The 27,021-nt window shown below is 35.7% G+C and overlaps 2 protein-coding genes across 2 annotated transcripts in view; one reads left to right on the top strand and one right to left on the bottom strand.

Moving 5' to 3' along the window:
* The window catches only part of LOC123533130 (FACT complex subunit SSRP1-like), a 299,019-nt gene that overhangs the window by 150,933 nt on the left and 121,065 nt on the right, over positions 1–27,021 (bottom strand). The window lies entirely within an intron of this gene.
* Positions 10,378–15,411, top strand: LOC123533125 (uncharacterized). Its single transcript, XM_053519303.1, has 5 exons — positions 10,378–10,517; positions 11,433–11,555; positions 12,755–12,824; positions 13,218–13,338; positions 14,368–15,411. Exons 1-5 carry the CDS (start codon positions 10,484–10,486, stop codon positions 14,473–14,475), a joined length of 456 nt encoding a protein of 151 aa, XP_053375278.1. The 5' UTR covers positions 10,378–10,483; the 3' UTR covers positions 14,476–15,411.

Genomic DNA, 27,021 nt, shown 5'->3' with positions numbered 1-27,021 from the left:
AGCACTGAAAGTCTGATTGGATTGTATTTGATAATCAAAGTTCTGGAAGTCTGATTAGGTTGTATCAAAGCTCTGAAAGTCTGATTGGGTTGTTTTTGATAATCAAAGAACTGGAAGTCTGATTGGGAATTAAGAATATATAGGGAGAAGGGTTTACGCTTGAACATTTCTCATCCGATCTCATACTACTATTCTGATGACTTGGCAGTTGTGGGAGACATGTGCTGTTCTCAAAAGCAGCTCTAGTTTCATACCTAATTTTCAAAAACTTCCAGAGGAGACACATTCCCCCTCCCAAAATAGGAAGGAGGTATTATACCAAACAGGAAGGCGTTTTCCCCTCCTGTACTTCAAAATTTAGGTCCAGAAATGCACAAGAGGCAACCATTTCATACCTAAATTACAGAAATTTCCAGGGGAGAGCCCTTCCCCTCTCTCCTCACTTGAGTCTTACTAACAGTAGGGAGGGCTAACCTCTTGTACCTCAAAATTCAGACCCAAAAATGCACAAGAAACCAGTATTTCATAACTATGTTTAAAATATTTCTAGGGGGAAAACCCTCTGAACCCCTTCTATACCTTTACATTTAAACCCAATCGCACCTGAGGCCACCATTTCATACCTATATTAAACAAGAGCTGTCCGTAAGACAGCCAAGCTCGACTATTCGAAATATTGTCACAGAAGCAGGAAATTATTACCCAAAATGTTAAATATCAAAAGAGTTTAAGTTCGAAAGGGGACATAATTTGACCAAAATACATATCAAAGTTATGGGACTTGATGCTATCAACTAGTTTTATAACCCCGAAGAAACATGTTAGGTTTAAATTCAATATCTGCATTAGTTTTGGAGATAGTAACTTGCATGTAAACTTTAACCAGAATTTTCTAAGTCCAAAAGGGGGCATAATTTGTTCAAAATACATGTTAAGAGTTATGGAACTTGACCTAGTGAGGCTGGTAATTGACCTAGAAAAGGAATAAATAAGATTCAAAGCTATATGCCTTTTGGTAATAGCTGTATGTACTTGCACGCAAAACTTTAACCAGAATTTTCTAAGTCCAAAAGGGGGCATAATTTGCCCAAAATACATGTCAGAGTTATGGGACTTGATTCTATCAACTAGTTTTATAACCCCGAAGACACATGTGAAGTTTCAATTTAATATCTATATTAGTTTTTGGAGATAGTAACTTGCATGTAAAACTAACCAGGATTTTATAAGTCCAAAAGGGGGCATAATTTGCCCAAAATACATGTCAGAGTTATGGGACTTGTCCCAGTGAGGTAGGTAATTGATCTAGAAAAAGAAAAAATAAGTTTCAAATCTATATGCCTTTTAGTAATAGCTGTATGTACTTGCACGCAAAACTTTAACCAGAATTTTCTAAGTCCAAAAGGGGGCATAATTTGGCCAAAATGAAGGTCAGAGTTATGGGACTTGGTGCTATCAACTAGTTTTATAACCCCGAAGACACATGTAAAGTTTCAATTCAATATCTGCATTAGTTTTGGAGATAGTAACTTGCATGTAAAACTTTAACCAGGATTTTCTAAGTCCAAAAGGGGGCATAATTTGCTCAAAATACATGTCAGAGTTATGGGACTTGACCCAGTGAGGTAGGTAATTGATCTAGAAAAAGAAAAAATAAGTTTCAAATCTATATGCCTTTTAGTAATAGCTGTATGTACTTGCACGCAAAACTTGAACCAGAATTTTCTAAGTCCAAAAGGGGGCATAATTTGGCCAAAATGAAGGTCAGAGTTATGGGACTTGGTGCTATCAAATAGTTTTATAACCCCAAAGACACATGTGAAGTTTCAATTCAATATCTGCATTAGTTTTGGAGATAGTAACTTGCATGTAAAACTTTAACCAAAATTTTCTAAGTCCAAAAGGGGGCATAATTTGCTCAAAATACATGTTAGAGTTATGGAACTTGACCCAGTGAGGTTGGTAATTGTCCTAGAAAAAGAATAAATAAGTTTCAAAGCTATATGCCTTTAAATGATAGCTGTATGTACTTGCATGCAAAAACTTAACCAAGGTGTGACGCCGACGCCGACGCCGACGCCGACGCCAGGGTGAGTAGAATAGCTAGACTATTCTTCGAATAGTCGAGCTAAAAAGAAAATCCAGGGAGAGAACCACCTGACCCCCTTAACAGGAGGGTGGTATCCCATCATGTACCTCAAAGTTGTGACCCAAAAAGGCACTAGAGGCTTCCATTTTATACCTATATTCCAGAGGGAGACCTCCCTGACCAACCTAATAGGAAGTGGGGACCCTCTAAATACCTGAAAATTTAGACAAAAAATATGCATCAGAGGCTGCCACTTCATACATATAATACAAAATTTTCCAGGAACAGACCATACTGACTTTCAAATTTTACATCAGGTGTATGGCATTTTTTTTATGTTAGTTTCATGTGACTGTGTTGTTGTGTTTATCATGTTCTTTAATTATAACATTTTCAGTTTTACTCAAGCTAAAGAACAAATTTATACCATTGATAATTGTTTAAGTGTAGATTTTTATGTAATAAAAAGACATTTAGACTTGTATCAAGAAGCATGCACATGTTTTGTTTTTTTTGCAGAATAGTATTTTGCTCCTGGGGCATGCGTTATTCATGCTGCAGAACCGGTGCATATTTCTTGATGAAAATCTAATAACTAAACACAGACATATTCAAATACCTTAGACCTTAAAGGCTCATAATGCCTATATTCTATAAAATATGCAAATATCTTGTACTTTAAAGACACTCAGTGTCTACATACTGTAAAATATTCAAGTACCTTGGACCAGTCAAGCACTTATTGTCCATTTACTGTAAAATACTGAAATAACTTTGACCATGAAAGCTCTCAGAGCCTATATTCAGTAAAATATGTAAATATTTTGGACCAGTCAAGCTTCTATTGTCCATTTACTGTAAAATAATGAAATAAGTTTGACCATAAAGGCTCCCAGTGCCTATATTCAGTAAAATATTCAAGTACCTTTGATCAGTCAAGCTCTTATATTATGTCCATTTACTGTAAAATACTGAAATAACTTTGAATATTAAAACTCTCAGTGCCTACATTCAGTAAAATATGCAAATATCTTGGACCAAGTCAAGCTCTTATTGTCTTTTTACTGTAAAATACTTTTTATAATTTAAAATGTGTTTTTGTAGTAGTACATTTTTATTTCTACATATTATATGATTTTTTCTGGACATTTTTGCGAGTAAAACAAGTCAATGAAAGTACAGAAAAAGATAAATGGATATGCTTAAAAATATTGAATTAATAGTCTTTTGAATAAACATCTCTGTTATGAATTATCTCCAATAAATTATTTGTTATCATTTAGTTACGACCTTGTTGCACTAAGTTTTTGACAAAATTTCCACACATTTCAGCGCAACATAGTCGTAACTGGAAAACTTTCAAATAACTCCTCAGTGAACATTTTTTTGACATTTTTTCCCATAGTATTGTAGTTATTATTGTTATTTGATAAAAATAATATAGATTGTATTGTTTTTCATTACATCATTTGAATACAAAAATGTTTTTTGCTTCTCCTGTAAAGTTTTCAAAAAATGAGTTACGACCGTGTTGCACTGACCCATCGAGTTGTCTGCATATTCAATATATGTCTCATATACATTGTACAGTATAATTAGAAAAATTGCAGTTGCCAGTAATATTATACCTTATATTGATACAACATGTGTTTCTGTAATACTGTTTAGAGTTTAAATTATTAATGAAGGAATAAATGAAAATTATGAGGTAACAACCAGAAATGCATTGTGAATATCTATATGCTTTATGAAAATAGATATCTTAGAATGAATGTATACAATTATTTAAAGTTTCTCTTCAGTGTGAATGTTTCATGTAGTAAGTATCTTCTTAACGCTATAGGTTTAACAACGCTTGAATATTGTGTCAGTATGAAGAACTTATATTATATGTTTAGGAGCCAAGATGCCAGTTCTGGTCAGCGGCAGAGTCGTTCACGACGAAGCACACGCCAGCTTGATTTCTTTCAAGCAATGTCTGACTTTAAGAATATGTTCCCGACACTTGATGATGAGGTCATAGAAGCGGTACTGAGAGCAAATGATGGTGCTGTTGATGCCACAATTGATCAGTTGTTGACAATGACAATAGATGAAGATATGAGTTGTGTAAAGGAAGTGGAGGGTGCAGAATTCAATATGGTAATTTTCATTCTGTTGCAACCTGTCAGGTGTGTCATATATTTGATCGAGATTAAGTTTTTACTTTAAAAAGTCTGTAAGAAGATCATTTGAAGCATAGAATGCATCTAAAAGGTATTACAGACTTGGTTTGATTGAATCTGTTTATGAAGGGTAAGGCAGTGTGCGGTACCCCTCAAGCCACACAGGGCTTATTATCCTGTGCCGAAGACGAGGGATATTGTTTTGGCGTTGTCCATCTGTCTGTCAGTCTGTCTGTCTGAAATGGAAAATACTTTTTATTCAAAAAGTATTTCAGCTAGAATAACAAAACCTCACATTATTATTAATTAGTACATAGCCTTTGCTTACACATAGTATTATCCACCTTGACCTAGAAAAAGCAGAGTTTTCCCCTTGTTCTGTTTTAAAAAAATTGAAAATGCTTTAATTCAAAAAGTATTTAACTAGAATCACCAAACCTCACATTATTATTAATTAGTACATGGCCTTTGCTCACATATAGTATTATCCCTGTCCCCCTTGACCCCATAAAAGAAGCGAGGAATTGCTTTCCGATTGAGGTTGGTAAAAAAGGGGGTTAAGTGATTTTTAACGGGGTATAGAGGCGGGAAGCGCGTAACCGTAATTAGATGGAGGATATCGGAGGGGTAGCATGACGGAACGGTGCCGACAGAATGAGTATATGGGGGTGGAGAGCGGAGGGATGAGGGGGGGGCTCAGTGGTTGGCATATGAGTAGAAGTCCTTTGGACATCAGGAATGCCTTCTAGGGGCGACACGTCATTAGAAGAAGAAGTATTGATGCCGCTTTCAGAGAGCAAGATCAGTTTGTATTATGTATCGTAAGGGCGTTGCGCGGAAGCAGAGTCCCACAAGGAACCGGAAGTAAGGCCAGGGTTGTGGGAAGAAGCTGGGATATGCAGTTTTTGAGAGGAGGTTGCAATTGTATAGATCTGACTGGACAGAGAAGGCTACGTAAGGGGAATGGGGGGAGGGAGAGATGTTTATGGAGAGGGGTTCAGCAGGGCTGAGCACACAGGGGGAGGCCCGCAGATGTCTTTATCCATGAATTTTGTAAAGAATAGAACCTCAGGCCTCCACTGGGCCTCAGAAAGTTGTAGCCACTTTTTTTTGAGAGAAACTGCCAATTTGAAACTGTATTGCTGAAATTTGGCCAGAATTTTAATAAATTTTCTTGAAGCCACTTTCAAAAATCTGTAACCAGTTCTTTGAATGTGTTGCAATAATTAATTTTGCTACATTGGTGAATGGCAGAGAAGGCCCTGAACCAACAAACTGGCCCTTTTGTATATAACTGAGTATATTTGGAAATAAAATATCTTTCAAAATATTCTCCCCGCCATTCACAAAACATCTTATTTGACGGATATATAAATCGCCTAAATTGCTTGTCTTAAACAGAAAACCTATTTTACGGTAAATGGACTATGTGCTCCCAAAGAACATAAAAATATAAACCTAAGTCCAAGAAATGGGAATACTTTATTTTTAGCTAAGCCACAGGCTCTAAAAGATTGATGTTGCTATAAAACAAATCTTAACAAAAAATCCTTTGAAGCATGATTTGGGCAACAGTGCAAAAATAATAGCAGACTCAATTATTGAGTCTCTCAAGGTTAACTTTACAGGAAAATTGGATTATATTAAATTTCAAAATAAATTAATAAATCTATTTAATTATTAAATAATAAAATGATATGCAATATGGTTTTGGAAACTTCTAAACAGGGTATTGTTCCTGTAGTTTAAAAAAATGTAAAACTGATTCAGATAGACCAGAGTAATAGAAAGATGAGAATAGATTACCAATGTTTAATACAGTTTTGTATTGTTTCAGCCGCAATACCTAGATACGATGATCATGACCTGGCTCTGTGACGGTACTAGAGGATTCACCCCTAATATAAAAACTTACCTCTGAGGCTATGAGGACCCCAGGGCCAACAGACCAAACACAGAGTATATGGACCACACCCCATTGGTCAGTCCTGTACTTCCAGTCGAAATCAGTTGAAACTGGAAGTTGATCACACCCGGAACCACAAGGTGCGATGGCAAGACTAAGTCCATGGGGGGGGGGGGCGGGGGGCCTCCCTGGTGACGCCGGTGCTGGCTCGGATTTTCACTGTCAATGGAGAGTCATAATTTCAGTGTTCATAGACGAACAGTGTGATAATCAAAACTACTTCGCTGAAAAAGGAATTCAGGAACTAATCCCCGGGATTTGGGAAATTTACCAGATGATTTTTTTACGATTAGTACCTGAATCTAAATTAGGTTACTCCTAGTGCCAATCAAGATATATTGATAGAACGCTAATTTGTCACCACACCAGCATTGTAATGTCTTAACAAACGCACGACCAATAATACACAAAGGTCAAGTAAATCTGAAAAATTTTCACGATCATTAAGTATGGGTACCAAGATGCGAAAGAAAAAGTAAGTCTAAAGGATCGGAGAAGAAGAAAAAATCTTCTGAAAAATATCAAGGTCATTCAGTGTGGGATGGCCACAGAAGACGTCTGGTGCTCGGTCAGAGGACAGACAACAGTGGACTGTCTTCCACACAGTCCAGGAACCATTCTGTGTAATTGTGGTATCTTTTCTCACCTTAAGAAGATTTACATGTACCTGACGCCTGAGGTATTTTGATTATGTATTTGGGAATTTGTCCATGCAGTGTTATATTTGTTTTTCTAAATATTAGTGATGAGCATTAGAAATAACGTATTGCCCCTTTGTATGTAAGTAATAAGACCATTTTCCGCTTGTGCTGGGTCTTGTTTTTATAGGTTGGTCTCTGGTCACAGTATTGTTGTTTCTTATAATTGATATAGAAAATCTATTAACTTTAAAGTCATTCAAATTTCGTGGGCAATAAAAATTTCGTGGTTTTGGTCAAAACAGCAATTTTCCGTGGGGATCAGAATTCGTGGATTTCAACTGTTGAACATAAAATGAAGGAATTTTATTCTTGTTCATTGGATTAAATTTCATGGATTGAACTCATCCACGAAATCCCGATATTATCCCCCACAAATATTAAGGATTGTCACAGTATATATTTAATTATAGAGACCCTTATTACAATTATTTATTATCTTTTAACCAATACAAAATGTAATACAGTTTGGCCTTGTTTGAAATCCTCTGCTTCTATTAGAATTTCTGTGATTGAACAAGTTTTCAAATCACCTAAAATATTATGTTAATTCATTTCACAGATAATAGAAACCCATGACATCAGCAAGGACATGTTTACAGGAACGTATGAAAGAGAACGAGAGACGACGAAAGAGAACCTCAGCACAGACATTGACCCGGATCGTGCACGCGACCTGGAATATGAAACGTCTTGCTTTAGCGATTACAGAACAGCTAATTTTTTACAAAGTTGAGGGAGTAACGACGGATTTCATGAAGACGCTGGTAAAGGGAAGAGCTGCCGCTTTTGGGTAGCGAAAAATAGCCTCACTAACCTAGCCTTAGTCTTTTAAATATACTTTTTTCATTCTTTAGACAAAGTATTTAAATTTGGTAAAAAATCCAATCATTAGTACCCTGCATTATAGAACACATATTTATTTTATATATTTGTATATGATGTTTTTGCCCTGTCCGTCCGTACGTCGCACTTCATTTCCGATCAATAACTGGAGAACCGTTTGACCTAGAACCTTCAAACTTCATATGGTGGCAGGGCTTATGGAGTAGACGACCCCTATTGTTTTTGGGGTCACTCCATCAAAGGGCCCAGGTCACAGGGGCCTGAACATGGAAAAACCATTTCCGTTCAATAACTTGAAACAACTTGACCCAGAATGTTGAACTTCATAGGTGATTGGTCATGCAGATGGCATGATCCCTCTGATTTTGGGATCACTCTGTTAAAGTCAAGGTCAGAAAGGGGGTGGGGGGGGGGGGGGGGGGATGGGGGGGGGAGTGGTGGGATATTTGGTTAAAACTTGGCCTGAACATGGAAAACGATTTCCATATCAATAACTGAGAACCACGCACCAGAATGGTTGAAACTTCATAGGATGATGGTCAATGCCAAGAACTTACCTTATTGAAAAAATATTTGGGTCATGCTATTAAAGTCAAGGTCGCAGGGGCCTGAACATGGAAAACATTTCCAATCATAACTTGAGATCCACTTGACCCAGACTGTTGAAACTTCATAGATGATTGGTCATGCAGAGTAGATGATCCCGATTGAGTTTGGGTCACTCTGGTAAAGTCAATGTCACAGGGGCCTGAACGATGAAAAACCATTTCAGATGAATACCTCAGAACCATTTGACCCAAAAATTTGAAACTTATAAGGATGATTGTCTTGTGGAGTAGATAACCCCTATTGCTTTTGGGGGTCACTCCATTAAAGGTCAAGGTCACAGGGGCCGGAACATGGAAAACCATTGCAGTCAGTTACTTGTGAACCACTCGATCCAGAATGTTGAAACTTCATAGGATGATTGGTCATGCAGAGTGGATGACCCTTATTGATTTTGGGGTCATTCTATTAAAGGTCAAGGTAACAGCGGATGGAACATTGAAATCCATTTCCAGACAATAACTTTGAGAAACCTTTGACCTAGAACTTCAAATTTTATAGGATGATAGAAACTTACAGAGTAAGATTACCCCCTGTTGTTATTTGGATCACTCCATCAAAGGGTAGTCAGAGGGGCTGAAAACTAGGGGTTTTCAATCAATAACTTGAGAACCACTTTGGCCCAAATGTTGAAACTTATAGGATAGCTAGACACCAGAGTAACTCCTACTGATTTTGTGGTCAGTTCTTGGCCAAAGGTTAAGGTCCACAGGGGCCTGAAAATTGAAAACCGTTTCCAATTCATTAACTTTAGAACCACTAGGCCCAAAATGTAAAACCTAGTGGGATGATTTGGACATGCCAAGTAATGATTCAGTATTGCAGCCAGGCATCAGTGTACTCTTTGACTTTTTGCACCTGTCCCATATTGACCTTCTTGCCTATAAGACTATGCATTGTGGAGACATGTGCTTTTCTACAAAAGCATCTTCTTGTTTACTGAGTCCTTAATCACTAACTCATTTAAAAACATCTCGCATGAAGTTCTATTTCAATTACATTTACCTAAATTTGGAAGCTGTTCACATTTATAGTTTAATGAGTACCTGAGGTCAGATACTGTGTCAAAAGGTCAAATCCTTGAAAAACTTGATTCATGATCTACATAAAACATGGTCAAAATGTTTGACGCTATGAAATCTACGCCATCTTAGATACTAGGTTATCTGGGGTAAGACTTAGGTCAGGTGAGAAAAATGTTACTTACAGCCCACAAACTTGGCAGACTTACAGCCAATGGGCAGTGAATGATCTCTAATAATTTTGAGGCCATTTGGTTGAAGGTCAAGGTCACTGTGACTGTTTGTAAACACACAAAAAAGTCGCCATGGGCCCTTTTTGATTTTGAGGTCTCTTGGTTTTAAATTATGGTCACTGTCATACAGAATGATGAGATGGACATATTATGTGATTGTGCTTGTCATAGATTGTCTTTTTTGCGTACCACAGAATGCTTTGACCTGTGATCCTCAGACTTAACAGGCGCATTGCTTCAGGTGTATTTTGCATCAGGTATATTTTGCTCTACACACTGGTGATTTTTGTCGAGCCCGTTGGCGGTGAGCTTGACATAGTTGTCACAATGGCGGTTCGGTGTATGTGCGTGCGTCATCGTCCGTCTGGATTTGTTTGTCCGGACCATAAGTGTGACTGCAGGAGCAAGCTTGTATCATCTGCATGAATATTAACCCCAAGAGACGAAGTTCATGCGCAAAAACCCCAATTCCTATCTCAAAGGTCAGGTCGACAGTTGGAGTCATTTATCATGTCCGATCTTGTCTGGCCTTAGCTTTGATATGCATTGAGAATCTTGATTTATATTTGGCATGAATGTTGTAACTCAGTGAGATGGAGGTTTATGTGCAAACTCCAGTTCCAATCTCAAAGTCAAGGTCACAGTTTAGGGTCAAAGGCGGGCTCGACATGTTGCCATTGGGCATCTAGTTTGTAGTTCAGTAACTTTTTTTATTTGAATTAATAACATATTTCTCCTTTAATACACAGATTATTTTAGTTATGAATTTAACATCAAGACCCTTATTTAGATATTTTCATTTTACTTTCAGAGAGAGTAAATTCAAAGACTAAAGATTCTAATAACTCATCAACTTTGATGACATCTCCAAGTGTGAGACCTCCAGATGATGGTAAGTGATGTGTAAAACGGTTCTGTGTCAGTTTTTCAACGTCTTGAAACTGGTTGAATTACTTTAATTTTCATGGTTTAGAAAAAAGTTACTGAGAAAGCACTGGTACATGTATAAGGATCTGAGAATTATAACTGCTAAAAATATCACAACAGTTATCATAAACGGACATGTGGATATACTAACTTTCTTTAGCATATTCTATCATATTAATGTTTAATAGTTTTTCTCACCTTTCATCTACTGAAGATGCAGCATCAAACTGCTTACATAGCTTCAGATACTGGGGAGTCATTTAATTTCTTGGGCACAAAATTTCCGGGTTTTGGCCAGAGCGGCTGTTTCTTGGGGATATAAATTCATGGAATTTGGCCTTTGAGCATAAAATGAATGGGAAGTTTCCTTGTTAATTGGGATTTAATTTTGTGGATTAACTCAACCTCGAAATCTATGAAAATGAGTCCCCCCCATGTTTCACAGTACTTAGGGTATAGATCTTCATGAATATAAACAGATTTGAAACTTTCACATATCATTACAAAGCGAAGTCTAGTTTTTCCTTGTGGCACCAAGATTATATGATATGGAGAGATCTTGCTATATAATCAACACCCTTTTCTCGGAACTTCAAAAGAAGCCCTAGCCTTTTGGTTTTGGAAATTATAAATGCGATTTTAGTTAATTTGGGAAAACATTTTTTATGAAAATATTATATTCTGGAAGCAGCCAGTTCAGTGACAACTTAATTGAGCGTATTATCAATGTTTCAAAATATTTGACATAGAAGGATCTTGTAAGAAATATTCTGTTTTGATTTCCAAATTGGAAAATAATTCGTCAGTTTTGGGCTGTTCTGTCACAGAATTTTAGTCTAATATATAGAGAGGTTATAAAGCTATGAAGATATATTTACAGTACATGAAGGCTACGGGGATGACAGTGATAAGACGTTAGGAGCATTTCCATTCAGTCAACCCATTGCTAAAGACAAAGACGAAGACGCTGAGTTACGTAGACAACTCACTGGAATGGGAAAAGGTTTGTTTGTTGCGTAACCTACATTCATGACCTCCTGTATGTATGATATGATCCTACTGATATTGTTCAGGTTTAGATCTGTTAATTGAAGATATTCAGTATTAATAAAATTTCTGAAAAAGTCCTATACTGTAAAATCATTTAATTTCCGTGGGCATGAAATTTTGTGGTTTTGGTCGAACGGCAAGTTTTCAAGGGGATATGAAATTCGTGGATATCATTTTGAACATAAAATGAATGGGAAATTTACTGTTCGTTGGGATTAAATTTCGGTTTGACAACACGAAATCCACGAAAATAGTCCCCCACGAATATTGATGATGTCACCAGTATATTAAGCATAGAAATGCAACCAAGCAAGGTAATACAGACTTGATTTTGATTGAGTTTGTTCCATGAAGATAATAAATGTGGCATCACACTCCCTGCCATCTAGCACTTGGAAATACATTAAGTGAACTTCTTTATAGTATAAGTCAATGCCTGTCCATGACGCCAAACAGATTTTATAATATTCAGACCCGTGGTTTAAGGTGGTTTAAAGGCTAAGAAGAGACTTTTGAGGCAAGAGCTGTCCTGTATAAAGTGATTTATTTCACCATTCTTCTGATGAGAACTTAGAAATGAAGTTTGTTCTAAAAATAGATCAGTATGTTACTGAATGTTTTTTGTCAAAAGGCATTTAAACAGACCAAAGGAAGTTAAAGGTTTTAGATAGATGATGTCAGATTTTTGTGTAAATGAGATTTTAATGAAGTTAAAATCAAAAGGTCAGATATATATAGAAAACAATTCTATAAGGGCAGAGCTATGATAATGACTTTTCAACCAGTTTTGACTAGAGTAGATAAACAGTGCTGTTAGCCATTAATATATATATGAGCCATGCCATGAGAAAACCAACATAGTGGGTTTGCGACCAGCATGGAACCTGACCACCTGCGCTCCGCGCATTCTGTCAGGATCCGCTGTTCGCTAACATTTTCTAATAATTGCAATAGGCCTTTGAAAGCGAAACAGCATGGATCCTGACCAGACTGCACGGATGCACAGGCTGGTCTGGATCCATGCTGGTCGCAAACCCACTATGTTGGTTTTCTCATGGCGCGGCATTTATGTTGATGTTATTTCAGTCTAAATGATATAACTGAAACTTATATGATTAAAGTTACTCTTAATGAAATGTCTTATAATTTCAGCTTCAAAGAAACAGCTTGCATCCTTAGCTAGGAAGTTTTTCAAGAGGAAGAAGAAAAACTCGAAACAAATGTATCCTTTCATAAGCAATTTAGTCATTTATGAATATTTACCACCTGATTGCATTTCCTTTGGTGTAGCTGTATACAGAGGATATATACTAATTAACCCATACCCTGCTACATTTCTGTAATGAACTTGGCCATCTTTCAGTTTGGACAGTACCATTAACTGTTAAAAGGGGTACTTACCAAACAGATACTGAATGGCTAACAGTGCTGATCTTGATCAGACTGCACGAATGTGCAAGCTGATCATGATTTGCACTGGTCGCAAAGGCAGAATCAATAGTGTCCAGCATGATAAGGGTTAATATATTGATTTTGTGCAGTCTGTCACGCACCAGTTCTTCAGTCCATCTACTCTTCCATCACAAGAGATTTGAAACCTTAACAGTTTGATCAGACTCGGTGAGAAGCTTGCACCTTCTATGGTGAATCTTCTAGAAGACGAGGATGAGGAGGAAGATGAGGATTTACATATAGATAGTCGCTATGGTAGCAGTCCTCCGGAAATAGAACCTCTGGTAAAATATATTTTTCAGCTTTTAAAAAAAGTTATTGAAGGAAACAAGTGTACATGTTGTTTAATGGAATCCAGTTATATATTTTTTTATCTCAAGCACAAAATGCTGAAGTAGAGCTATTTTGATCACCCTGTTTCTGTGGTCTTCTGTCATCAACAGTTTGACTGTTAACACTCTAGATTTCACAATTTTAGCACAGTCTAAATGAAACTTGGTCAGAATATTACCCTTAATAAAATGTCAAAAAAGTTTGTTACTGGGTCATCTGGGGTCAAAAACTTCGTCACTAGGTCAGTTAATACGAAAACTTTGTTAACACTTTAGAGGCCATATTATTTTCAAACATATTTATGAAACTGTCAGAATGTTTGCCTCTATGAAATATAGGACAAGTTAAAAACTGGGTTATCTAAGCCAAAAACTAGGTCACTAGGTCAAATAATAGAAGGGGAAAAAATGTTTACACTCCAGAGGCCATTTTTTCTGTTTGATATTGTAGAAACTTTGACAGAATGTTTGTATCTATGTAATCTAGGTCAAGTTTAAAACTGGGTTGCCAGAGGCCAAAAACTAGCAAACTAGGTTAAATTGTAGAAAAACCCTTATGAAACTTCGTCAGAATATTTGTCAATGAAATCTAGTACAGGTTTAAAACTGTGTTAGCTGAGGTCAAAAACTAGGCCACTAGGTAAGATCTTAGAAAAACATTTGATAACTCTCCAAAGGTCACATTTTCTATGTAATCTTCTAAAAACTATTTCAGAGTATTTGTCTTAATGAAATCTGGGTCAGGTTTTAAATTGGGCTACCAGAGGTCAAAAACTAAGTCACTAGCTGAAATCAGATAAACCTTGGTAATACTCTAGAGGCCACAATTTCTGTTTGATCTTCTTAAGTCAAAGTTCAAACTGGATTACCTGAGAGAGAAAAACTAGGCCACTAGTTCAAATTGTAGAAAAACCTTGTTTACACTCTAGTGTCCAACAAAACGGACATATATGCTAAGCTCTTGTACTTTTGTTTTTTCAGCCATCAAGTTTGATCGGTGTACCAAGTCACAGGACTGTACAGAGACCAGCCTACAGGCCGGAAGGGGTTACCACTTACTTTGACAATAAAAATGTAGATATGGTATAGATGCCTGTGATTCATTTAGTTTAAAGTGGACATGACAGAGTAAAAAAAATGTTTTGTTTTTCATATCACTCTGCTAAAATGTTTATCTTTATAGCCCAATCAGGCTTCTATCCTGACTTAAGATATACTATAAGGCTCATTACTTGTGTAATAAAACCATTATACACTAGTCCATAGTTTATTCATTCTGATCTATACTCTTTATCTGTCTTTGAGTACTCTTCTGTCTAGTACATGTTCAGTTGTTTTTAAGTGTCAGATAACTTTATTTGCCAGGTACTGTCATTTTGAGAATAAAATGCCCTCTCTTTCAAAAGCCAGATTGTTAGAGATTCTTGATTTACATTATTTTTGAAAATGTTGCAGTTATATTGATGGTAGGCAAGAAAAATGATCAAAAGTCTTCCTTAATAAAGCAGGTGTTTTCCCTACCCTTGGAGCAGCATGGATAAATAACCTCTGGGTTTTCCATTCCATGCTGTCTCTAAAGGTTTGGGAAAGCCCCAACTTCCACAGGAAGTCGTATAAGATCCACAGAATGTTGTTGTTGTTTTCTTCAAAGTGAAAAAACTGGAATGATTTCATTTTTTACATTGACCTTCAAAATATTCAAACATTTTCACTACAGTACATTCATCATGTGTTCATTTTTAAATAGAGCCTCACTTTTTTTGTCTGCTTTGCTATATTTGTGACCTTAACTGAACTACAAGCCTTGAATGAGCTGTAGGTGTGTGGTTTCCATCTTCCTGTGTATATTGTCCTTCTGGTAACATCTTTCTTTGAAATAAAATCTTTGCAGCTTGTAATTTTCTCTATGCTTGATCTTTAACGTGCTTACGACTGTTTTAATGAAATGTGTAAAACTTACTTTAACCTTTAGCCTGCAGTATTTCCTAAAATGGCTGCTCCAGCATTCACTTGGGCAGTACCACTTATTATTCAAGGGGGTTTAACTGAAAATTTACACTGACTGAATAGCGAACATGCAGACCATATCAGACGTGCACAGATTTTGCAGGCTGATCTTGGTCGCACTGGTCGCAGAGGCAAAGTCACTTGCCGCCAGCAGGTTTAAGGTTAAATCAGTCTACTTGATTAACTCCCATGTCTTGTTTATAAAACCAACTTTAATATACAGGAATGCAAAAGAATATATCTGTATGAAATTCTCCCTAAGAATTTAAGACACTTTGGGGATGAGGATGGGAAGTGGAAAATTGTGTTTAATTTTTGTGCAATTTCATGCATTGGTATTTTACATTAAATTTCATCAATTTGTTATGTTTTTTTCTATGTTATCACATTTCATGATTTTTTATTATTAAATTATTTTTATAACCCCCACCAAAACTTGTTTGGGGGGTATAATAGAGATCAGTTTGTCGCGTCCGCTCGCGTCCCATCCCGTCGCGACCCGAAATCTATTATCTCAGTTATTACCAAATGGATTTGATTCAAACTTCAAAATACCTGTTCCACCTTAATCACCCACATCATGTGACACAAGGTGCAAACTCTTGGACACCAAGTTTTCATGAAATTTATTTCCCTTTTACTTAGAATTTAAGTTAATTTGTTGTATTTTCACTAATCTCAGTTAGTCTACTGAAAGGATTTGATTCAGACTTAAAATAGATGTTCCACCTCATCACCCACTCATGTGACACAAGGTGCCATAACTCTGACACCATGTTTCCATGAATTATGGTCCCCTTTACTTAGAATTTAAGGTTAATTTTGTGTATTCATTCACTATATCTCAGTTATTACTAAATGATTGATCAAACTTATAATAGTTGTTCCACCTCTCACCCAGCGATGAATTTGAACATAAGGAGCTTAACACTGACAAAATTTTTTTACGAATTATGTCCCTTTTACTTTAAATTTAAAGTTGATTTTGATGTATTTTCATATATCTCAATTATTACAAAATGGATTTGATTCAAACTTAAAATACATTTCCAACCTCATCACCCACATCATGGTGACACAGGTCATAACTCTGACCCAATTGTTCATGAAATTATGCCCCTTTATACCTTAGAATATTAAGGTGAATTTTTGATGTATTTTTACATCTATATCGCAATTACTACTGAATGATTTGATTCAGACTTAAAAATAGATGTTCCCACCACCATCACCCACCTCATGTGACACAAGGGCATAACTCCTACACTATTTGTCTTGAAATGTGTCCCCTTTTACCTAGAATTTAAGTTAATTTTGATGTATTTTCATATAATCTCAATCTGATTGCTTAGAGCCAAAGGGAAGTAACCTTTTTTTTTTAACCTTTGTACTGATTTCTTCCCTGTAAATTCCAGGAATTAGTTCTATTTTTAGAAATCCTTTTTTTTAGATGTTTCAATAATTTAGGTATTTTTCTAACTTTTTTTATTATAAGTCCTATGTAATAAGTAAATACCTTTTCCGTGGTAACATGGGTCGGTAAGACACTTTTTTGTATTCACTTTTAGTGTATCCTCTACATATAGAGAGATTTAATCAATTACTAGTATTACTATACTAGTATTATACTAGTATTACTTACAATGTGGAAGCCAGGAGAAGTACTCCAAAGTATTTTTTTAGATTCCTTATGGTTGCCCATTCCTTCTGTGACAAGACCGTATGGTGGGGGTATGAGTCACTCCTGTGACAGTTCTAGTTTTATATAAAGTTTATTTTAGATTCTGCTCCCTAAAAATTAAGAAACTCCAAAAGGTATCAGAATGTTTTCCAAATCGAAAATATCTTTATGTTCTTAATTGCAGTTGAATATTTTGTAGCTTATATGTCCAAGGATTGAACAGTACTTAAATCTTTTTTTAACCACTGCTGGATCTTCCTTTCTATATTTCATTACTTTCTTTCAATTTAAAGATTTTATGCAAAATTACTGTTTTAGAGCTTACCTGTTAGAAATGATTTGTTGTTTTATAAAGGAAGAATACAGTATTTTAAGCATTGTACATAAATTAATAGGTGGTTTATGCCACTGATACCTTTCATGTGAGGACACTATACAGGTGGCTTGCGAAATGTCATTGTATTCCTCCCATCATTAAAGGTAGAAAGTCCACACATAGAGGTAGGAAGTCCACACATAGAGGTAGGAAGTCCACACATAAAGGTAGAAAGTCCACATATAAACTTGTGTTGGTGTGTCTTAATGGTTGTATTTCATTACAGAAGTCATGTAAAATATTTTAAGATTATAAATATGGGTACAAATGTTTTATGAAATATCTTTTAAGTAGAGACTGATTATTTTGTTAATGCTGTAGAATTGAGGCAAATCTTTGCATTAGATATACACTTAGTGATTATGTTAAAGATACAAGTATTTTGTTTTTTCCTGTTGATGTATAATACTTATTATGTATAAAAGAAAATGTAGTGCCATTTCCAACAGAGTCGTCTAGAAAGAGCAACCTGACTGCTCAAGTTTTCTAGTATTTAGTGTTTGGATTGCAGAAGTTTGGATACCATGGAAGCATTTAATTTCGTTGGCACGAAATTTCGTGGTTTTTGACATAACAATTATTTCTAGGGGATGTGATTTAGTGGATTTCAATTTTTGAACAGAAATAGAATGGAAATTTAAGTAGTTAGTTTGGATTAAATTTTGTGGGTTTATTCAACCATGAAATCCGCAGGAATTAATCCGCCACAAATATCAATGATTTCACAGTAGTATAATATTATGAAGAATTGCAGTTAAAACATAAATATTTACATTCGCCCTATTCTTTTCCATTGAAAATTATGACATTCATTTCATATGAACAGCAAAAGGGAAGACGGGAAAGTTACGTCATTGCTGCTTAGTGATAACCGGCCGCTGTTTTGACGACGTCTGCGTATAGTCGGGGAGAACGTTCTTAGATGACGTTGCAGTTGTTCCGTCTGGTGCACAGAATGGCCGGGAAGCTGATTTTAATGTTAAATGCCACAAAATATGTGCAATTAATAATATTTTTTTCTTTACAAATGGAAAGGAAATATAATGTAAATATAAGAAATGAAACTATTTTTTTCAGTGTTCATGCCAAATGAACGACAGAATAGGATCGGCAAATTAAACATGAATCGCTAGCATGATTCATGGATTTGCCGATCCTATTCTGTCATTCATTTTGCATGAACACCGAAAAAAATCGTTGCATTTCTTAAATAAAATCACAATTTGATTTGGGTGTTATACACTGTCATATTTAATAGTGACATGTTTATAGTAAGTGTTGCTGGTTATTAAAGAAATATAAGGAGTTACCTTTACTGTTGAGTTGTGTAATTTTGTGGGTACAAAATTTCATTGTTTTGGCCCATTACTGTTTTGCGCCGTAAAACCCAAATAAATGTTTTGGCCCAAACTATTATTTTGTAGGTGTATAAATTCATGGATTTCAGTGTTTAAACATATGAATGGAAATTTTGCTTGGTCACTGAAATTAGATTTTTTGGGTTGAATCAACCATGAAATACATGAAAATTAGTCCCCCACAAATGTTAATCATTGCACAGTATTTGTTTATGCTTTCATATTTACATTCATAAAAAGATAAAGCAGCTTAAATGAATTGCAAAACTTGTGGACATTTCAAATAGTGTCCTGTTTATGTGGTCAAAACTTTTTTGACAGATATTCCCTAAAAATTATTATGTATTTGTGATGGAATTTCAGGTAAGAGTGAAAAATGCAACGGATTTGTACAGGTTGTAACATAAAGTTCCATGGATATATGTCTTTATATTTTGTAGGATTGAGTTCATTTTGTTAGGTTGTAAATTTTACTCCAAACTTAGTTTATATTCACCTCATTAGTTGTATAGGGCATATATATTTTGCATGTTTACTTTTTACATATGCTTTGTACAAAGCATGTTTTAATAGAAGAGATAATATCTGCATGTATATTTTTCATTGTTGTTGTTGTACTGATTTTGTTGTTAACTGAGAGCACTGTGTTGTATACATTTAATATCTTGTTAAGCATTGTATATTTGTACATATTGTGGAATCATTTAATTTCATAGGGATGAAATTTTGTGGTTTCAGCCAGAAAGTTTTTTTTAAATTCGTGGATTTCAAATTTTGTCAGTAAAATGAATTGGTATTTTGTTTGTTTCTTGGGATTAAGACTTACTCTGCTAAATTTCTATAATGAACCTGTCCATCTTTCAGTTTGGACAGTACCATTAACCCTTAAAAGGGGTGCTTACCAAAAAGATAATGATTGAATGGCGAACAGTGTAGATCATGATCAGACTGCACAGATGTGCAGGCTGATCATGATCTACACTGTTTGCAAAGGCAGAATCAGTCATGTCCAGCATGATAACGGTTAATCTTTTTTGGACTATGACAACCACGAAATGAACAAAAATTAATCCCCCAGAAATATTGTTAATTTTACAGTAATGAATAATAGTTTATATTGCCCATTGTAAAACATATTGGAATCTTTATAAAATTCCTGTACAGTTTTAGATAAGGTTGGCGAATCAGACCTTTATCTTTATAGCACTTCAGATAATGATGTTTGTACATACAAATAATGATCAATTATTTTTTACCTACAGATTATGAATATGATGAAAGTATTGTACATACACATAACAAAATAAGGCATGATCGTTGCCTTTACACTGCTTAAGTTAAATGAAAGAATCTTATGGTTGCTAAAGCCTCACATTTACCATAATTCATATGTTACAAACTTAATAATTTTTTCCTTTTGGCCAGTTGATAGATTCGAGATCTGTTATACCTGGCCTAGACAGATGGCTTATTTGACTTAATGGGGACATAGCTCTAGGTGATTTTGGAAACACATTTTTTCACAGTTGAACTACAAGAATATTTTCAGATAAAACAACTTTACATTAAAGTCAACTTCTATTCTCATTATTTTTACATTATTTCATTTTTACAAGTCCTGAACACATTGTATTTGTAAAGGCACATTTAAAAGCACTGTTGAAATTACCTGTCACCATAATAAAAAAGGCTGTATTAGCTGGGGTCCGGGGGAGTGGGGCAAAACTGAAACAACTGGTTTTATTCTCTGTCAGAATGATTTCTAAAATAATGTTCATATTAGTATACACGTGTATACAGATGGGAACGAGTGTAGACTGTTCTTATCGCAGAGCTTCATTATGCTGATGCTTGATTCCATCACCGTGACTGCTGCAATAGCAGGTCAGTTCTGGTCATTTGTTTGTTTTGAGGGGTAATGGAAATCATGAATGTCTCAAAACGAGGTCAGTTTTGAGCATTTGTTTGTTTTGAGGGAAAATTGGAAATCACGAATGCCTCAATAGCAGGCCAGTTCTGGTCATTTGTTTGTTTTGAGGAGTAATGGAAATCACGAATGCCTCAATAATAGGTCAGTTTGATCATTTGTTTGTTTTGAGGGGTAATGGAAATCACGAATGCCTCAATAATAGGTCAGTTTGATCATTTGTTTGTTTTGAGGGTCAATAATAGGTCAGTTTTGATCATTCGGTTGTTTTGAGGAGTAATGGAAATCACGAATGCCTCAATATTAGGTCAGTTCGCTCATTTATTTGTTTTGAGGAGTAATGGAAATCACGAATGCCTCAATAATGGGTCAGTTTGATCATTTGTTTGTTTTGAGGAGTAATGGAAATCATGAATGCCTCAATAATAGGTCAGTTTGATCATTTGTTTGTTTTGAGGAGTAATGGAAATCATTCAATTTCTGACACAGAAATATCTAATGATGATAAGGTATTATGTTTTGATTTCTTACTCTGGCCATTTATACACTTCCATTTAGTTGTTACATGTATATGTTAAAAGTCATTTGTTAAAAGAAATTTTTAAAAAGATTTTATTTTATTTGTTTTTCTCAGGTGTTCTGTGTGTGAAGATTTTGTACAACTGGTTTTGATTATATTTAGAAGTTTCAAACAACTATGGATACACATAGCATTTTCGTATACATGTACGTTCATTAATCAAATAATGTAGGCCTTTGTGTGGTTTGTCGCCTGATCTATTACAGTTCAGTTGTGCTGGAATGGAACCACAATGATTGGCTTGAGTGGTATAATCTCTTAAGCATATGAACGATGAATTATGCTAAATTATATTATTATTAAGATAGCCACAGGAAGGCCTTGATTGTTTTCATTCATACATGCTTGTTGAAATATTCTGATAAAATTGATACTGGACTTCTTTATCCATGTAGTAATGAACCTGACATCATGTGGCAAAAAGATGTCATAATTGATGTCATAATGCTGTCTTACCTGTCTGTGCATCAGTCATTGTTTTTTTGCTGAATATATGTATAGTTTGACTGTCATCTTTGTTTAACTGGCTATCAAATAAAGCCATGTTAGCATGAAATATCAGACTTAGTTAACCTTTACCCTGCTATATTTCTAAAATGGACTGGTCCATCATTCAATTAGGGCAGTACCACTTATTCAAAAAGGTGTTCACTGAAAATTTACAGACTGACTGGCAAACAGTGCAGACCATGATCAGTCGCAAAGGCAGACTCACTTGCCGCCAACAGGTTAAAAGTTAACTATGTTATTGTTCATTTAATTCTCAGTCAAGTTGAAAATGGAAGTATTTACATTCTCCGTATTTGTTCTACTGAAGATTATGAAGTTCATTTTACTTGAATTTTAAAAGGAAAAGCGCTTAAGTTAGGATAACACCGCTTACTTATGACATCCTGCTGCTTTAATGACACCTGCTTGTAGTCTAGGAGAACATTTCTTAGATGATGTCACAGCAGCTTATCTGGTGCACTGAAGGACTAGGAAGCTGGTTCTAATGTTGAATATAACAAAATATGTGCAATTTTTGAAAAACAAAAACACAACTTTAACAAATGAGAAGGAAATGTAATGTAAATTTAAGAAATGAATTATTTTTAAAGTTAATGCAAATTGAATGACAAACTATGATTGGTAAATTAACCATGAATCGCAAGCGCAGTTCACAGATTTGCCGATCATTCTGTGTTGTTCATTTAGCATGAACTACGAAAAACATAATTTCATTACTTTAATATGACACAGTTTCTTTATTGAAAACATGATGACGATGAAGCAAACAGCTTATGTGCCTATGTCAGAGTCTAGGTCTGGTAAAAGGTTTCATGTTGAAGTTCCCCAGCTTCTATGCTGAAGTTAGTGTTTTGAAAATCGTGTAGTAATTATACTAAATACAGGCATTAATTCAAACCAGAATCCTTGTGATTATAAGTAATAGAGTTATTTATACATTGTTTCTGGTAACCTGCTCAAAAAAATTATGGTACCGGTAGGTAGGTCGGATTTTTTTTGGGGGGGGGGAATTTTTTTTTATAGAGACTTTTCTGAAATTATTTTTGTGTCAAAAAATGAATACAAATAAGAGGGTTATGTCTTTAGATGAATTGATACAAGTACAGATGTAAACTGTGACCATTCCTCATCTTCAAACATCACCTGACCTCAGTTTGACCTTGACCTCGTTTTGGACTTAGGTGCAAAATCTGTCGACAAGGATGCCACTGGGGGCATCAAGCGTTTATTGAACGCAGCTCCTTGTTTTCTTTATGCCTTAACAAGATTTTGCTTACATTGTTCCCTAAAGGTATTGTTGGGTTCACATTGACCTTTCTAGCAGGGTTCGTTGCTGTATTAATATTAAAGGGTTACCTGTGTTTATATTGATAGAGTTAAGGAGTGTCTTTGAAAACATGTGACGATTGTTTTTGCTAATCCTTTAAACATCTGAGGTCTGCTCAACCCATTTTTCAGTTTTGATTTGCAATGACTATGTCTTTTAACCTTTAAGGAAAATGTCGTTTTGAATATGACTAAGGTTTGCAGAGGAAGCCAATAAGTTCATATGTTTTAAATTACATAGAATTTTTACCCATTACTCTTACATAGACTGCGCTTTGTGGCTATGATATGTGACATATTTGTTTTGAGGAAAATGAAAGTAAGAAGGAAAATAAAATCTATTTTAAACCTTTAAGTTTGTTTTAAGGATCTTTGATTCTCTATAAGAACAAGTAATTGTTATATAAATTTGGCCAGTAAACTTCATTCGAGGAAAGACTCATAATATCTAAAGGATATCTGTTTTAAGTGTATTTCTATCATAAGAAACAGCCCTGTAGGTGGAAAAATACCTTTGATCTATAGTAACTTTTGTTAACACTTGGTAAAAAGTGCTCAGTGGAGCTTTTCTTGGTCAGTTTTGATTTAAGACTTTGTAATTTATTTTTGCACTGTAACGATATTGCACTTGTGTATTATATATATGTCCCTTATTACTGCAATATGATTATATTTGTTTTGTAAATACTCTTTATTATGAGATGAAAATAGTTAGTGAAATTGTAATGTTTACATTATTCATAAAAAAAGATTTGAAGACTTACTTATTGTTTTGTTGTTTGTGTTGCAACGAAATTTTTTTTTTTTGCAAGAAGTAGCCATAATACCTTCATGCTTTTAATTTTTAACTGGATGGATCAAGAAGATACCAGTTTTGATTTAAATGGGATAATATTTTGTAAGAAAACATACCTGAACAGACTTTTCAAGAGATTGTGGGCCTATATAAGTCAAACTGATCTTGTATTTTTACACTACAGTTGTCACTATTAAATGCTACTCTTACGGGGATGTATTGTGGAATGACCTGTAGTAAAGAGTAGAAGTCTCTAAATTGAGCAGTACTTGTCTAGTTTCCAGCAAACTTGAGCAAAAATTTATTTAATATTTAATGGCATAATATCTTACCCAAGTTTGTTAACCAGTTTCTTTTGGTCTCAAGTAATGGCTCTTGAAATTGCCCAGAACTGAAAGTCTTGGCTCATTATTTATAGTATTTTTTTCTTGGATGGAAATCCAATATATATGGAATGTGTATCTCTATGAAATCTAAGCAGTATGTCGGTGGTACAAGAACATTGCAGTGTGGCAATGGTACCAGAACATTGTACTGTTGCAATGGTACCAGAATATTGCACTGTTGCAGTGGTACCAGAATAATGCACTGTTGCAATGGTACAAGAACAATGCACTGTTGCAATGGTACCAGAATAATGCACTGTTGCAATATACAAGAACAATGCACTGTTGCAATGGTATAAGAACATTGCATTGTTGCAATGGTACCAGAATATTGCACTGTTGCAGTGGTACCAGAATATTGCACTGTTGCAGTGGTACCAGAACAATGCACTGTTGCAATGGTACCAGAATATTGCACTGTTGCAGTGGTACAAGAACAATGCACTGTTGCAATTGTACAAGAACAATGCACTGTTGCAGTGGTACCAGAACAATGCACTTGCAATGGTACAAGAACAATGCTCTGTTGCAGTGGTACCAGAACAATGCACTGTTGCCATGGTGAAAGAACAATGCACTGTTGCAATGGTACCAGAATTTTGCACTGTTGCAATGGTACAAGAACAATGTACTGTTGCAATGGTACAAGAACAGTGCACTGTTGCAATTGTACAAGAACAGTGCACTGTTGCAATGGTACCAGAACAATGCACTGTTGCATTTGTACAAGAACAATGCACTGTTGCAATGGTACAAGAATATTGCACTGTTGCAATGGTACAAGAACAATGCACTGTTGCAATGGTACAAGAACAATGCACTGTTGCAATGGTACCAGAACAATGCACTGTTGCAATGGTACAAGAATATTGCACTGTTGCAATGGTACAAGAACAATGCACTGTTGCAATGGTACAAGAACAATGCACTGTTGCAGTGATACCAGAATAATGCACTGTTGCAATGGTACAAGAACAATGCACTGTTGCAATGGTACCAGAATATTGCACTGTTGTAATGATACCAGAACAATGCACTGTTGCAATGGTACCAGAACAATGCACTGTTGCAATGGTACCAGAATATTGCACTGTTGCAATGGTACCAGAACAATGCACTGTTGCAATGGTACAAGAATGTTGCAATGGTACAAGAACAATGCACTGTTGCAATGGTACCAGAATATTGCACTGTTGCAATGGTACCAGAATATTGCACTGTTGCAGTGGTACCAGAACAATGCACTGTTGCAATGGTACCAGAATATTGCACTGTTGCAATGGTACCAGAACAATGCACTGTTGCAATGATACAAGAATGTTGCAATGGTACAAGAACAATGCACTGTTGCAATGGTACAAGAACAATGCACTGTTGCAATGGTACAAGAACAATGCACTGTTGCAGTGGTACCAGAATAATGCACTGTTGCAATGGTACAAGAACAATGCACTGTTGCAATGGTACAAGAACAATGCACTGTTGCAATGGTACAAGAACAATGCACTGTTGCAGTGGTACCAGAAGATTGCACTGTTGCAATGGTACCAGAATAATGCACTGTTGCAATGGTACAAGAACAATGCACTGTTGCAATGGTACCAGAATAATGCACTGTTGCAATGGTACAAGACATTGCACTGTTGCAATGGTACTAGACCAATGCAACGTGACAACTGTAATAGAACATTGCACTGTTGCAATGGTACCAGATAATTGCACTGTTGTAATGGTAACAGAACAATGCACTGTTGCAATGGTAACAGAACAATGCACTGTTGCAATGACACCAGAATATTGCTTTGTTGCAATGACACCAGAATATTGCTTTGTTGCAATGGTACCAAAAAATAATGCACTGTTGCAATGATACCAGAACAGTGCACTGTTGCAATGGTACCAGAATAATGCACTGTTGCAATGGTACCAGAACAATGCACTGTTGCAATGACACCAGAATATTGCTTTGTTGCAATGGTACAAAAATAATGCACTGTTGCAATGATACCAGAACAATGCACTGTTACAAGGTACCAGAACAATGCACTGTTGCAGTGGTACCAGAATAATGCACTGTTGCAATGGTACAAGACATTGCACTGTTGCAATGGTACTAGACCAATGCAACGTGACAACTGTAATAGAACATTGCACTGTTGCAATGGTACCAGATAATTGCACTGTTGTAATGGTAACAGAACAATGCACTGTTGCAATGGTAACAGAACAATGCACTGTTGCAATGACACCAGAATATTGCTTTGTTGCAATGACACCAGAATATTGCTTTGTTGCAATGGTACCAAAAAATAATGCACTGTTGCAATGATACCAGAACAGTGCACTGTTGCAATGGTACCAGAATAATGCACTGTTGCAATGGTACCAGAACAATGCACTGTTGCAATGACACCAGAATATTGCTTTGTTGCAATGGTACAAAAATAATGCACTGTTGCAATGATACCAGAACAATGCACTGTTACAAGGTACCAGAACAATGCACTGTTGCAGTGGTACCAGAATAATGCACTGTTGCAATGGTACCAGAACAATGCACTGTTGCAATGGTACCAGAATAATGCACTGTTGCAATGGTACCAGAACAATGCACTGTTGCAATGGTACCAGGATATTGCTTTGTTGCAATGGTACAAAAATAATGCACTGTTGCAATGATACCAGAAC

The sequence above is a fragment of the Mercenaria mercenaria genome, chromosome 12 (genome assembly GCF_021730395.1).
Source record: "Mercenaria mercenaria strain notata chromosome 12, MADL_Memer_1, whole genome shotgun sequence".
Lineage (NCBI taxonomy): Eukaryota > Metazoa > Mollusca > Bivalvia > Venerida > Veneridae > Mercenaria > Mercenaria mercenaria.
Note: the sequence above shows the minus strand (reverse complement) of the source record. Positions and strands in the feature narration are given on the sequence as shown.

Coding starts and splice junctions, on each gene's coding strand:
- LOC123533125 (XM_053519303.1), top strand. CDS start 10,484: ATGACATCTCCAAGTGTGAGACCTCCAGATGATG. Junction 12,825..13,217: donor AAGAAAAACTCGAAACAAAT/GTATCCTTTCAT, acceptor CAGTTTGATCAG/ACTCGGTGAGAAGCTTGCAC. Junction 13,339..14,367: donor CTCCGGAAATAGAACCTCTG/GTAAAATATATT, acceptor TTGTTTTTTCAG/CCATCAAGTTTGATCGGTGT.